The 15,377-nt window shown below is 38.1% G+C and overlaps 2 protein-coding genes and 1 pseudogene across 2 annotated transcripts; 1 reads left to right on the forward strand and 2 right to left on the reverse strand.

Annotated features, from left to right (window-relative positions):
- Positions 1-1,085: 1,085 nt before the first annotated feature.
- LOC121753451 lies at positions 1,086-1,179 on the forward strand (annotated as a pseudogene).
- Positions 1,180-2,351: 1,172 nt separating this feature from the next.
- Positions 2,352-4,585, reverse strand: LOC121752155 (UPF0496 protein At4g34320-like). The gene is made up of 2 exons (XM_042147063.1): positions 4,084-4,585; positions 2,352-3,973 (listed from the first exon to the last, which is right to left on the reverse strand). Exon 2 carries the CDS (start codon positions 3,764-3,766, stop codon positions 2,654-2,656), a length of 1,113 nt encoding a protein of 370 aa, XP_042002997.1. The 5' UTR covers positions 3,767-3,973; positions 4,084-4,585; the 3' UTR covers positions 2,352-2,653.
- A 401-nt stretch (positions 4,586-4,986) lies between these two features.
- LOC121750134 (dolichyl-diphosphooligosaccharide--protein glycosyltransferase 48 kDa subunit-like) lies at positions 4,987-9,948 on the reverse strand. Its single transcript, XM_042144603.1, has 13 exons — positions 9,572-9,948; positions 9,236-9,372; positions 8,959-9,084; positions 8,743-8,796; positions 8,533-8,646; positions 7,615-7,670; positions 7,507-7,548; positions 7,050-7,125; positions 6,855-6,926; positions 6,642-6,767; positions 6,454-6,558; positions 5,669-5,752; positions 4,987-5,284 (listed from the first exon to the last, which is right to left on the reverse strand). The coding sequence occupies exons 1-13, from the start codon at positions 9,843-9,845 to the stop codon at positions 5,237-5,239; spliced, it is 1,314 nt and encodes a 437-aa protein (XP_042000537.1). The 5' UTR covers positions 9,846-9,948; the 3' UTR covers positions 4,987-5,236.
- Between the last annotated feature and the right edge of the window lie 5,429 nt (positions 9,949-15,377).

Raw genomic sequence — 15,377 nt, forward strand, 5'->3', positions numbered from 1 at the left:
GGGAGTTTGAGAACCGCTCGTCCCTGAACTAGGCTCATTGTTCAAATCCATTTCTCAGTGTTGATCTTGTACAGAAATTAAGATAGAGAGAGTACTCGTTAATACAAGTGGTGCGAATGAAAATGAAGTGCAAATCGCGTATATATAATGTTTCGAAAAATAAAAATAAAAAATAAAAAATCCGTTGGGCTATGCGCTGGGCGATCCGGGCGCTGCAATGGAGCCGAGCGGATCGCCCAGTGCATAGCCCAGCGGTTTTCGACCGCCTAGCGCTAGGCGAAATTGATTTCCGAAAAACCGCTCGATGGTTTTCGGATTCTCCAATGGTTCGCCTAGCGCCGACGCTCGGCTAGGCGGTGCGCTAGGCACCATTGTGGATGCTCTAAGGGCATCCGCAGTGGTGCGGATGTCCCGGCGGAATTCCCAAAAACACCTACTGCCACGTCATACGGACTTCTCACTGCACTGCCACGTCATACGGACTTCCCACTGCACAGTGGCGGAATTCCCCTGCGGAATTCCCGACGGAATTCTCACATTAAAAAAATTCACAAATTCACAAATTAAACAATTTCCGGAAGTAAACAATTTACGTAATTAAAATTTCGACGAAAATAAGGAAAAAATTCCATTAAAATAAGAAAAGTACATTTCACCAATTAAAAAAAATACATTTCAATAATTAAAAACTACATCAACGACGAGCGGTATATATAGACATTAAAAAATGAAATAAAGCGGAATTCCGCGGGAGTCGACGCAATGGCGGACGTCCCCGCGGAATTCCGCTTAACGCCGCGGACCTGCGACGTCCTCTGTCCAATTCCTTATCCATGGCGGGCACGCCTAATGACGGACGTCCGCGACGAAATTCTGGGACGTCCGTGGGAATTCCGCGCGGAAGTCCACCATTGCGGATGCTCCGTGGGAGTAGCTGAGAGTAGACAATAGACCATCTAAAAATTAATGAGGACATAAGGGAGTAGCAGAGAGTAGCCAATAGACCATCTGAAAAACTTAGTCAGTAAGCATGACATAGCTATAACCAAACAGAATTATGTACCAGTCACCTTATACACAATTGAGTCCCTTCGGGGACATCCGATAAAATTGGAACGATACAGAGAAGATTAGCATGGCCCCTGCGCAAGGATGACACCTTATACACAATTGACTTGTACACAACAACGCTAGTTGGTAGAAGCAACCTATTTTACCTTGTTTGACTTTAAAATAGGTCTTATGTATTTTGATATTTTTGTAAAACAAATCTAATGTGCATAAATTTTTTCGAACAAGATTGTAGATGGCAAAAACGAGAGGTCAACAACAACCCTATAAAATCAAACATAAAAAAATACTGTCACATGAAGTCGAAATCTTATTACTAGTATTTCTCCAGGAATACTATTTTAGATTGAGGCCTATACATATATGGAGATTATTAACAGCTGAAGGTTATCAATTTGCTGGTGAACAAAACTTTAAAGCTCTTATGACTTATTTACTTTATTTTATCTCCTATAATATTTTTATTATAGTTAGCTTATTGAATATTTATTTCTTACTTAATTGTTTGTGTCTAAAAGAAATGTCTTAAGACTAATAGGACAAATAAAGTATTTAACATGAAACATTTCAAATAGAAAAGTAGTACAAGTTAGTAGAATATAAAATTCATTTGTAAAAGATAGTGAAAGTGAAATAAGTCTCTTATTTTGAATTTTTATTTTATCTCCTATAATATTTTTATTATAGTTAGCTTTTTAAATATTCATTTCTTAACTTGTTGGTGTCTAAAAGAAATGTCTTAAGACTAATATAGGACGAATAAAGTATTTAATAGGAAACATTTCAAATAGAAAAATATTAGTAGGAGTTAGTAGAATATAAAATTTATTTATAAAATATAATGAAAGTGAAATAACTCATTTAATTATGAAGTTTTCAAAAGGGCAATATGAGAATTTTAGTGAATAAATAGAGAGAATGAAATACAGAAATCTATTGTAAAAAAACAGATAAAACAAAAACTACTCCTAAAGCCTTTAATTATCATGTCACATTCGCATACAAAGGAGCAAAGAAATTCCAAATCATGAAAGATAATTTTGAAGCAACATAGAGCCACATTTTTTTATTAACAGACACTAGCTAAACAAATGTAATTGATATATCTATCATACAAACATCCCAGAACAAAAAAATAATAGTAATAAATAAATTAATAATAATAAATAAATAAAAGAACCAAATAAGATGGGATTATATTTATGAAGGTTGTCTATATATTGTTGGGCAAATGATGATTAAATACTTTTCATTAGAATCTAGTATATGAACACATGATATACTAATTACAAGAAGATAAAAGGTAAAGTATGCTCACAATCACCATTACAGATATAGTAATACTAGCAACTATTACACAAAAAAACAGAAAACACAAAATGAAATGCCAATAATCACCTCATCACAGATGAAGAATCAAAGAAATTTGAAGATGAGTAAAAAGATTGAACTTTGAACCAACATAAAGCCACATTTCTTAGCAACAGAAACTATTATAGCGAATGCAATTAGTCAGGCTAACATCCAAATATTCCTTGTCTAAAGATCAATAAAACAAATGATCCAACATTCTTCACATTGTTCAATTGTTGGGATGTCTGATAATCCGTTGCAGAATTACAGTTCTAGCCCTGCGAATGTCCCTGCTACACTTATCAGCCTGCACTTCCAATTCCTCAATATTCTTTGTAAACACCACCAATTTCTTCCTCATCTCCTCCACACTAACCTTCACAGCATCTTCATTCATGGCAAAATCCGCCATTTTCATGAGTGATTCGATCTCAATCTCCAACCTATCAACCAGCACTCGAATGTTATCCAAATCCTTAATAGCAATGTAGGTGCCAACATTCATACAGTTGATGATCTCCTTCTGCCCCCTCAAAGCATTCTGATAGTTCTTGAGCAGAGATTCCATCCATCTTCCCATTGACCCCAACGGGATAGAGGCGGCTGCTGCTAGGGCAGCTGCCACAGGCGGGGCAGCCATGGCAGCAGCCACCACCGAGCAGATCAGCACAGCAGCAAATGTAGCTGCAAAGATCACCGTGGACACCTTCCTCCACGCGTGAACGGACTTGAGCTTCTTGTCGAGCTTGTTCTTCCTCGACTGCAGCCTCTCCAGCATCACAATCTGCTGCCTGTAGACAGACTCGAAGATCGTGAAGAACTCCTCCGTGAATGGATCCCCTGCTTCCTTGAAGTTCCTCAACTCGAGCAGCGTCTTCGTATACCTCCCCTCCTCCTCCTCTTCCTCGAACTGCTGGAGGGCAATGTGGATAAGCAGCTGCCTGTCTCTTGCAGATTTGAGGCACTTCTCTAAAGCCGTGCAGAAATCGAGGATCTTGAGGCTGTTCTCAAAGTATTCCTCGACGAACTCGAACAGCTCCTGATTCTTCCAAATATCCTTCTTGCAGTCCAAGATCACCTTCACCACTTCTTGATTCATGTCAAGGAGGCAGGCTGTGACCTCTCGTAGGGAATCAAACGACATCGCTCTGACCTCAACTCCGGCAGCTAGGGCGCTGATAGCGTTGTTTGTTCGACAATGGAGGGCTGCATCGAAGGCTTGCACGTCAGCATCGATCTTGCACGCAGCCTCGTATGAATTCAGCTCCGTTGCGAAATGCAGATTGCTGATGTCGTTTGCAGCAGAGGTTTCTCCCTGGCTCTTGCTCATGTGGCTCCCCATTTTCTCAAGAATCCTAATCTAGAACGGACAAGAACCGAACTTTGCTGGAAAACACACACGCACACACTTAACACGCACAAACAGTAGACAGATTGCAGAACTCTTTGCTTCAATTCTTTGACTTTACTATTGGGGATCGGATTGGATTAATCGATTCAAGAGCTTCTTCATGGGCAATTTATCAAACAGGTATGAGTCAATCAATATCTGAGAGAGAGGATCAAACAAGCTTGAACCAAAAAGGGATAAACTCGTGGAAACTACAAACTAACCAAAAGTAGAAAGATTCAAATTATTAAGCAAGGTACATAACACACCTGTTAGATCTCTTGACAATTGAGCTAGAAAAAAAAAAGCGCCGTGCAAAGCCTTGAAAAGGAATCACAGAGCAGATAGCAAGTCCCGTTACAGAAATTAAAGAGATGTATCCTCAATCCAATGGTTAGGGCTTATCGTTTATCTGGAGAAATCGATCTGATCTAATGTAATGCAGCAGATGAAGAAGCCTATAGGAGGAATAAATGAAGAGAGTTGAGGGCAAAATGGAGAGTATAACTTGCACGCATAAGACAATGTACGCAGAAATCGTAAAGAGATACGCGGGAAGCAATGAGAGACTTTTTCCCAAAGGAAAAAGAGGTGGAAGAAGCGCCATTCATTTTGCTGATGCATATAATAATATAAACTGGAGAGAGAGAGAGAGAGAGACGAGTGTTGCATTGCTGAACCGCGTAAAGGAACACGACTTTGTGAAGTTACGCCATAGCTGAAGATTTCGCACCACGACTGTGATCCTTTCTTTGCAAGTGAACGGAGGAATATACAACCCAAATTTACAAGGGAAAGTGACGTCACTGTCTAATTTGCAACTCTGTATTTTTGTGTAGAGTTAAATCATTTTAGATCCTTTCCTAAAAAAATAATCTCATATTTCCATTTCTGTTCATTGACAATAATTAAACTCACCTAAAATAAAAAAAAATCACGCTTTATTTATTTCTCAATTTTTATTTTCTATTCTTATACTTAATCCATATTTTCTCGCTCTCTACTATTTTACCCATTTTATTTGCTCGTGCTTTACCAATTTCTTATTGAAACATGTAGTATCATCTAGTTTTAGATGTTTTTCGTGATGACAACCAATTTCTTCTTGATTAAAGGAGAAACCAGCACCCTTCGGTACAGCAATAGAAACAGGGAGGGAACATTTAAAGAAATGAAGAAGAATCAAAATCTCAAAAATTACGAAAACAAGTCTACAAGTGAAGGAGTGTGAAGACTATCTTCTACTACTAAGAAAATGTGACAAGTCTCAGCGGTTATAAGCTTCGTTTGCTCCAAATGTTTCAGCACGATTCACACATATCTACTACCAATACCGCAACTATCTGATAATACTCCCTCATTTCAGTTGCAAAATCGAGCCTCGAATGCATAATCTCATCTCTCGCCATCAACCGAATCGCGCTACTTTGTGTAAAGATATACCAAGGTGAAGACGAATAAACCCGACATCTGTATAATTTATCATGACAACAGGATCATAATAGGAAAGATGGAATTTACCAAAAGAATATTTTAATACTAATATACTGTAGGAATAAAGGGGGATAGGGGAGGAAATTGAAAATAAGATTTCACAACTTTTTTAGGTAAAAAAAAAATCACTCCTTAGGTCTGTTTTAATAAATTAGAATCTTGAAAAAAAGAGAAATTTGAATTAAAGAAAATAAGAAGCATATTCTTTATTATTCCTTGAAACATGAGGGATGATCTCCCAGAATTCAAGATTTGAAAACATGAAACAACCAGAGAACGTAAAAGCTGTGCTGCAAGCAGTCAATGGAGGAATTTGGCATCAACAAGCAGATAGATGCAGAAAGAAAGAGAGGAAGATACCATCGAAAAAGATGCTCCATAATATGGAAGAGCAGCAGGTATGAATCTTTCGTACTCATTATGTCTGAAAGGTCGAACTGGAATCTGAATATTTTAACATAATAGGAAATGATTCAGAGAACTAGATATTACAATCATAACAAATTGGTTGTTGATTAAATACTAGACATATAACATGAAAGAGGTGCTTGAATTTAAAATCAAGCCAGTTATATTAAAAAACAAACAAGAGAAATCAGCACCAAGCATCACAGGATTAAATGGACATGCTGGAAAACTGACTCCTCAAACAGAGAGCGAAAAACTATTAATCAAATGGCTATATTAGATAAATGGACATGCTGGAAAACTTTGTACAGAATATCAGAAAAAAAAATAGATGCGAGATTATATTTACGTGGTTTTGGAAGTCCCAACAGCATTTACATTTATGGTGAATATGTGTGTTCATAGAAAGTACCGAATAAATTTCCATATGCTTTATAAAATGTAACACCTTGCTCAAGAGTAACCAGCTGCAGCTATCTAGAGATAACAGCATGTTCTTTCATCATATCACAAAACAGTCAAAGCATTCACCATATCCAACTTAGCATGTGGAAAGGCCAGAAGATAATTTATAATTCACAATAAAGCCTGAGATTTGTATTGTAAATATCGCCAGTGATGTTTGACTACAACTAACACAATTAAATTCATAGGAAGGAGAAAGACTCTTAATTAGAACAACTCGTTGTGGAATGCTTATAACTCAAAGGACACATAATCTACAAAGAGGGAACTACCTGCTTTGATAGACTTAAGGCAGTATACCCAAGTCTCTGGTACTCAACTTTGAACTGGAAAACACCATAAACATCGGGAACCTTGAAAGATGTATAATAAAGGCCCTGTAGAAAATAACGATTGATTACATGTTGCAAAGAAACACATCATGGCCAAGTCTTACATGCTGCATTAAACAAACTAGCACCTTCTCATTGCTTGACAGGGTTTTCAGCACATATGGGCTCATCATGTAAAACTGAACCTGCATATCACCAGCCACATATGGTTCCCAACTACTGCCAGACCACTCATATACTTCCACGGAGTATTCCTTCAATGATTAAAGAGTCACTAACTGAACCATGTCACTTCAATTTATTTATTCTCGTATGCACTAAATCCAGAAAAAGACTATTACCAGGTCATCTTTGATTCTGTACATTGAAGGTTCATCAGTCTCACCAACTTTATTATGTCTTACATTCACAGCCTAAAAATATGAGAATCCCTCCCCAATATCAAAGTAAAGAAATTTTACACAAAATAATACTACTGTGAATTAACATGAAACTGTAATACCAAACAGGCTAGCTAATCCAGAGAAAGAGCAAACCTTCAGATGACCTCTTTCATGGAACACCCATTTGCTAAGTTCAACAAAAAATTGCTCATTCCCACATTTCTCGTGTCTGTCGTAGGTGAAATAGAACAGTCATTTTATCTTCAGATAATAATAAGTAAATAAATAATTACATTCATCGAGGAAGATGACCTTACTATCTGTCTCAAAACAAAAATTATATTCCCGATAGATAACAGTACTGACAGCATACACTCCCACTTCCCCACACATGCCCCCCCTCCCCCCATCAGCCCTTCTTATGAGATCACAAAATCACTTGCCACTATAGAGATCTGATCTCTTGATGCAAATCATGCAACAGCTGATAAAAAGACTCATTACTCATATAATCACAATCTACCAATTTACTGAAAATCAAAATCCTAAAAGGTCAAATCAAAGATTTAAAAAATATTCCAGCTTCATATACAGGATTGCATTCACTTACTTGGTAGTGCTTCCAGCTTTCTGTACTCCAGAGCGGAAGAACCTGAACAAAAGATAAATTATTATAAATTGTGTTACAGCATGTTAAGTGACCCATGTCACTACTAACCTGTCACTGAACACAGTAAGTGAACCCGATATCAGAATCCGAGCATTGTTTCTTGCCTGAAAAGGGATGCATATAATTTCTCATACGAAAAATCAATAACTCGAGGTGTCTAAAATGATAATCCAAATTCACAAGCCAGAAGATGAACCAAACATTTCATTGCGCACAACATATTTATTTTTGTTCTTTTCCCAATTGGGTACATATTCAAAGACGGTTTATGCACTGACATTGAAGGACCATTTCACTAGGAAGTTTGGTTTTAAACCTTGACATAGGGTATACACTGGTAAAATGCAACCACTTTGGGCCTCTTCCTAAAGAGTGTAGGCCAAAGAAAAACCAGCTAGAGTTCAGAAAATATACATTGGTACTTTGGATTTTTAAGCACACTTGTTGACTTCACCAAGTCAGGACATAATCTAGATATATAAGCTAAGCAATTAAATATGTAATCACGACTTTCATTCGGCCCAAACTTGGCTTTGTTCAGATTTATCTACCACAATAAGTTAAACGACAATTTCATGGTCAATAGGTTGATCATGAGAATAATGCAAGACAATCAATAAAGCAGCAATTTGCTTCAAAGGGATTTAAAAGGTAACAACAACTCTCTTGCTGACCAGTGAGGAAACAAGTGCGTCAAATATCAAAGAAGCATATGTACTACCAGCAAAATTAGCACAGTGTAGTACAAGTGAAGTTTCCACTGACTAGTTTTTTACTTAATGGAGGTTGGATGTGCTAAGGTGCACAACAAACAGTATGCTATAAGCGCGGGATGCTGGTTTCTTCAGTTAAAAATAATTTTCAGTTAGAAGACAATTTGAAATCACTTTCTAGGTAACTAAGCCCAAACCCATGTATGGGAACATTTGGCAAATTATCAGTCAGGAAATTGGTGAAATGATATACCTGGACTACAGAAACCAAAGAGATTGCTGACCCAATCAAAGTGGGAGGACTTGATAACTTGGATTTTGGATTCGCCGAGTATGCTGCTGGTGAAGCAGAGAGAACTTTTGTCACCTGCAAAATAGAGCAAGTATGTATAATATATCAAATTGGATAATATCTAAATTCAGTAAACATAGCTCTTATGCTTTTCCAAAGTAGAAATGTTACCAAGCTACTTGAAGGATTTATAGAGTGACCAATTCCCTTAAATAGAACAGGATCCTGCAGTAAAATCAGAACACATAAACGGAGGAATGTTTGGGTGGCTTATAGGAGTTGGTTGAATATTGCTAAAAAACAAGTAATGCTTCATATGTCAGATGAAATTTGTGGTGGTCAATAATTTATGGAATATATTTTGATGATATCTGGAAGAAGATATACCTCTATTTTCCTGCTCCCCAAGATAACCTCGGAATTTATAAAGTCATCACTGGCAATCAATGTATGATGCCCTTCTGTCTCAGAAACTGCATGATTTGTGTGGTCAATTACCATAGCTGCTGGGTCCTAGCATCCAAACACAAAATTTCACACATTTCCCGGATGATATATGAAAACGAATAATGCATCAGTTTTCATATTAATCATCTAAAATAAACAGAAAAAATCGAAGATAAAGAGTGTGCTATAGAAGCAGAACGACAAAAATAACCCTCACCTCATCGAAATCAACCCCGCATTCCACAGCTATCTCTCTAATCAAGTCTGAAGCCGATGTATCCGCAGCCAGAATTAAATCATGACCGGAATCAACAAATTCTAGCAATGACGCAGCATCAACGGACCCGCCAAACCCTAATTTTGCACCAAGCAAAATATTAAGAACAAAGACAACTCAATAAAAGCTAATCGAAACAAATATCTTACACCAAATTGGAGTGCCCATCACATACAACAGTAACTCATGAATTTTCAATTTTTCATACGAAATTCATAAATACAAGCAATTTTAAAAGGACATCCACATTTGCAGTAGTGCAATTTGCTCACTCACGATCAATTGTCGGGGCGAAGAGAACAACGGCGTCATACAAATACTGTCCATATCTCTGCAGAGCGAGCTTGGGATCATCAGCTAGCTTGAAATCGAGATCAAATCCTCTGGTCTCCAACGACTTGAAGAAGATGGAATGCGACGACTTAATCGCGAAGTCGTCGAGCAGGACCAGAACACGGCGATCCGTGGGTCTGTCTTCAGAGAATGCGGAGCATATGATCGCGAAAAATGGAACAGAGACCAAGAATAAACAGAGAGATATCTTGATCATGGCGCTCGATCTCGAAAATGAAGGGTTTTAGCTATTGAGTTTCCGCAAATCACACGTTGTGTGAGACTTGAGGGTGTGTTCGCAGCCCGATCCCAGATTTTTATTTTTTTTCCTACTCAATTTAGTTTCTAAATAAATGAAAATCGTGTTCTCAATTTTCTAGTTCTAAACAATTGAAATCGTGTTGGTAAATCATTTGACGAGATGGCACGTGATTTGTAACAAAAATATACTACTTGGGTATATATTTCGAGAATCTGAGAAGGAGTCTTTTAAAAAATATTTATAATAGCTTTGCCCTAAAGGCCTAAACTAGTCAAATGGCGTAAACAACTACAGTATGTATTTATTGTAACAAAACAAAGCACTTAAATGAATCGACAACATACTTGTTTAATTGTTGCATGATTAGAAGTACAACACGATAAAGGTAACTACATACTTATGATAAAATGCAACTTTATCATTGAACTGTTTCTTGATTTTCACTTCATTTCAAGCACATTAAGTGTTGAATGCAAGATTAACTCACATTTCAAGCACATATAATAAATCATCGAATTGAAGTTTTTAGCTACATGCTAATTGGTAAAGTGAATGAACTCATATTAAAAACTCATATTTACAACAACTAAAAGAAAATAAAAAAACTTAAACTCCTATTATAAACAATTAAAATGAAAAAGATGTAGTATAAACTAAACTCAATGCACTCAAATGAGTCAACCCTATGAAATTTTAACTTATATGGATTATGAGTACTGGTAAATATTGGTAAATATGCAATTTATGGCTAATGATAGACACCAATCAAGCTACAACTTGCATAGACAGTGAATATTTGTTATATTTGTTGCATTTGACGGTGAGATGGGATTGTTCCTAAGCCTACGATTTAAGAGAGAGAGAAATATGTATGACCCAAGGTATGATTATAAAGACATTGAGATTAAATGTGTATTGAGAGTTAAAGATGGATTTCGATGTATAAATTTCGCAATATCTTTTCTTTTCTTTTTTTTAAATGATTAAAAGAACATAAATTTAAAGGTCGTGCCACGGAGAACTCGAACCCGAGTTCTTTGGCCTTAGACATTATTAACCTCTCTACAGCAATATCTTATCGTTGGTTTCTTATTAGGGGGTGAGGTCTTCACAAGCATACATTTCATATTTGCTATGTAACATTTACGTCGCTTGATGTTCACAGAGAATTTATCATTCAATGATATCTCTTTAATCATTCATCACACAAATCGGCGAATAAAAAGATAGGAAAATTCCACAAGGATCAACTGCAAATCACGATGCCTAAAACCCCACAGCAAAACCCAATCCCTATCGATAATAAAGACTAAACTACCTTAAATCGTGAATAATAATATAGGTAATTTATTGAGATAAATTCTTCAAATCATTGGAATCCAGAAAAACAATGATGAAAATATATGAATTTCGAAGATTTAGGGTTAGAGTTGGCAAAATATCAAAGTATTTCTAGCGAAACTACGTCGGGTCAAACGTCCTTTTGTATTTAATAGAATAAAATCGGGCCAAACGTTGTATCCAAGTCATTTTTTTTGTCAGCCACATCACACATCTCAACTTACTACTTAGCTAGTGATCAATCGAAAACAACAATTAAACAAGTATGTTGTCGATTCATTTTAGTGCTTTGTTTTGTTTCAATAAATACATACTGTACGCTCACGTGATCAGGAATGGGAATATGAATGGAATCTGAATGTACGGGCATTACAAAATCGAAGAAAAGCACTCGATTGCATTGGTGCCCTCTCGTATGTTAAATTCAGACCGTCACTTGCAACAACTTCCATTCTTCGTGCACTAAAACTCCTCGGCGACAATCCGCTTCCCCCTAATTCCGTGGCCGATTATGCTAATTTCCGCCGTCGAAGTATAACGGTACTGATTCCACCTGCTATCTTCATATGCGATTACTTAGAAATCTAGTTAATTTTCCCTTTTACTATTTTTTGGGGTTTTAATTCAGTTACCCTTTTTCGAAATATTCTTTTTTGCTAGGAGATTTGAGCATTTGCATGTGCTGTTGCGATGTGAGTTTCTTTGGGTTCTAATAATTTTTAATTATATTCTCGATAGATCGGGTCGGTTCAGTGTGTTCAATTTCAATAGCTCTTATAGATTGAACTAGAAGAGCTTAAGAGCATCCACAACCGCACAATTATGGGCCCGACCCCACTTTTTATGCATGCTCTCTGGCAATAGCACAACACTCACAGCTGTGCTCTTCCGCGAGGATGAGCACAATTCAATTTAAAATTCAATTAAACAAAAATATTTCCATAATATGAAAATTCATTAAAAAACTGAAATAACATTACAAATTACAAATAAATTTAAGAAGACATAATTAAAAGCCTAAAAATTTAAAATTACATAATTAAAATCCTAAAAATTAAAAATTACATAATTAAAATCCTAAAATTAAAAAAACCACTACGCGTTGCCGAATTTCGCCCACATGTGTTTGATTAGGTCTTCTTGTAGCTTAATGTGGGTTCGGGTATCGCGCATTGTGTGTCTTGTCTCGATGTTCTGGCCCACCGTCGTATGCACACCTCGGCGTGGGGGAGACTTCACGGTTGAGCTTCCGGCTTCATCCTCGTCGTAGAAGCTAGCCGCCCTCGGTCCTTCGTCGGCTATAATCATGTTGTGTAAGATAATACACGTGAACATGATGTCGACAATATTATTGACGTACCACAGCCGAGCCGCGGCCTTCACAATATTGAATCGGGCTTGAAGGACCCCGAAGGCTCTTTCGACATCTTTCCGTGCGGACTCTTGACGTTGCGCAAAAAGAACCCGTCTCGGGTCGTGCGGGTTGCTGAGCGTCTTCACGAAAGTCGACCACCTTAGGTAGATACCATCATCGAGATAGTAACCCATGTGGTATGCATTTCCGTTGACTGTGAAGTCGATCGTCGGTGCTACACCATTCATCACATCATTGAAGAGTGGTGAAGAATAGAGCACGTTCAAGTCGTTGTTGGATCCGGCTAAGGTCTTGGCCATCTGAGCCCGCGTTTGTTGACGGGCGAAGAAGGCGAGATCGGCTGTCGACTGGCCAACAGCGGGGGATGCCGACTGGACCTCCTGGGACCCCCCGGTGACCCCCCTCTATTCCCGTTGCACCCGCCTTTGACCAGCCGGGCGAGTTCGGCGAGCGAACGATGGAGGGGACGAGAGCTCCTGAGCACCCTCGGGGAGGTCGTGGGAACCGCCGTTGCTACCGCTATAATCACCGGTATAGTTCAGTCGCTGCTTCTTCGGCCAGCCAACGTCGACACCTGCCCGGAACTTCTCGGAGTCTGTCAGCACCTCATAGCAGTTCCAGTAGGTGAACTCCTTATAGAGCTCGGGCACGGGGAAGGCTTTATCCGCTATCCTCCTGCAGTCCTCGTCAGTTTGGCCACTGCTCTGCATGCGGAGGGCGTTGGCGTACAAGCCCAAAAATCGGGAGACCCCAGCCCTGATTCGGTCTCACGCCTTCCGGCACTCCTCCCAGTTGCGTGGCCTCCCCTCCGGGCAAAATGTCTTGTAGGCTGCTGCTATTTTGACCCACAAGTTGATGATCCTCTGATTGTTCGAAGTGAGGGGATCATCGCAAACACTCACCCACGCCTTGGACAGCGCGATGTTCTCCGCATCCGTCCACTTCCTTCGTACCTGGCTGTCGACATCAACCGGCTGCGACGACTCGCCGACCCTTTTGCCCTTCCCCTTCTTCTTTGGGCCGGCCCAACCCCGCCCTACTCCCCCCGTTTGAACGGGAGTTTCCGGAACCTCAAGAAGATCAAACCCCAACTCCTCTAGGAGAAATTCTCAAATTGCGTGAACTGCGTCTCCGATGAGGTCGATGTGTGCGAAGAAGCAGTCGAAAAATCAAAACTGGGCGATAGATGTTGTCCCCCCCCCCCCCGCGTCCCCTGCGTCACGGGCTGCATCGCCGGTACCACCCGGCATCATCTGCATCTCGGGTGCCCACCCCGACATCATCTGCATACCGGGATGCATTCCCGGTACTCCCTGCCGTCCCGGCATACTACCCCCACCTGCCATCCGGTGCATACTACCCCCGGCTGCCATCCCGGGCATCATCTGCTGCCACGGGTACATGTTGTAGTACCCGGGCATCGGACCCCATCCACCTCCCACGGGTACCGAGGGAGTTTTAGACCCGCTCGTCACTGGAGTACCTTCGTTGTTGCTCTTGTACATAAATTAAGATAGAGAGAATACTCGTTAAAACAGGTGGTGCAAATGAAAATGACGTGCAAATATCGTATATATAGTGTTTCGAAAATTAAATAAAAAAAATCCGCTCGCCGATCGCTCGCCGATCCGGAGCCTGCAATGGCGGCCAGCGCTCGCCGATTTTTCAGCCGAAATTCGGCTAGCCGGTTACAATGGTTCAACGAGCGGACCGGCTAGTGCCGGGGATCAGCTAGCCGGTCCGCTCGTCGCCATTATGGATGCTCTAATAGCTATCCTTTCGCTATATGCTGCACATATATTAATGATTGTAGACCTAGCTAGATAACGAATTCAGTTTGATACTCTCACTACACTTCGACTTCTAGGCTCTTTAGATTGCTATTGTTATTACCGCACGAGGCATAAGAGTTTTAAATAATGAATACAAAATATAATGAATGTATAAAAAAATAAGAATTCAAAGCAAAATGAAGATTTAAAAAATAGAAATATAATTATTTTGTATCACTCTAAATGAAGAATTTACTATTCCTTAATGAATGTAACATTTAAACAATTTTAATTTATGATCCAAGTGGAGTAAAAATAATAAAATGAATGACAAAAAAAGATGTGTAACTAATGATCAAAGAGTATGAGTTAATTATAATAAAATATACAAATAAACAAAATATGTGTGAGTAAGGATGAAAGAATATAAATCACTTAAAATAACGATATTATTTTATGCATCTTGTTTGTTTTGAATAATGTGACAATTTACACTACTATATATATTAAGAAGTTATATAAATTTTATAAGTTAGATTTAATTTTAAGTATATATAATTTCTTCTTATTCCGTAATTTAATCTATAAACTTAGTAGTATTGTTTAATTAATTAGAGACTAATTAAAATATAAGAAAATTAGTCCATAATACATAAATGAAGATTCAATTAATGGTATTGCACTATTTAAAAGTGTTTCAAAACTTTTTAAAAAAGCTAGCATTTTTATACTCCCTTTGTCCAAGGAGGAAGATGATTTTAATCTACAAAAGGGTTATAAAAAATATTTAATAAATTAGTTGTTTAATTAAAATAAATTTAATTTTAAAATACATATTATAGAAAGATCATAAATTAAAAGTCAAAATTAGAACCTACTATAATTTAAGACATAGTAATAATAATAATAAAAAAACACTCAAATTGAACTCTATTTAATAAAAAAGAATATCAAATAGTATCTACTATTATTATAAATAAATTAATAAACCCTCAAAGC

Source organism: Salvia splendens, chromosome 10 (assembly GCF_004379255.2).
Source record: "Salvia splendens isolate huo1 chromosome 10, SspV2, whole genome shotgun sequence".
NCBI classification, from domain to species: domain Eukaryota; kingdom Viridiplantae; phylum Streptophyta; class Magnoliopsida; order Lamiales; family Lamiaceae; genus Salvia; species Salvia splendens.

What these genes read in the sequence shown, in the direction of transcription:
- LOC121752155 (XM_042147063.1), bottom strand. Translation starts at nt 3,766, where the DNA reads ATGGGGAGCCACATGAGCAAGAGCCAGGGAGAAACCTCTGCTGCAAAC.
- LOC121750134 (XM_042144603.1), bottom strand. Translation starts at nt 9,845, where the DNA reads ATGATCAAGATATCTCTCTGTTTATTCTTGGTCTCTGTTCCATTTTTC. An exon ending in CTTCGCCCCGACAATTGATC is followed by an intron (nt 9,373 to 9,571) that starts GTGAGTGAGCAA and finishes GTGCAAAATTAG; the next exon opens with GGTTTGGCGGGTCCGTTGAT. An exon ending in CCCTGTCAAGCAATGAGAAG is followed by an intron (nt 6,559 to 6,641) that starts GTGCTAGTTTGT and finishes TATTTTCTACAG; the next exon opens with GGCCTTTATTATACATCTTT.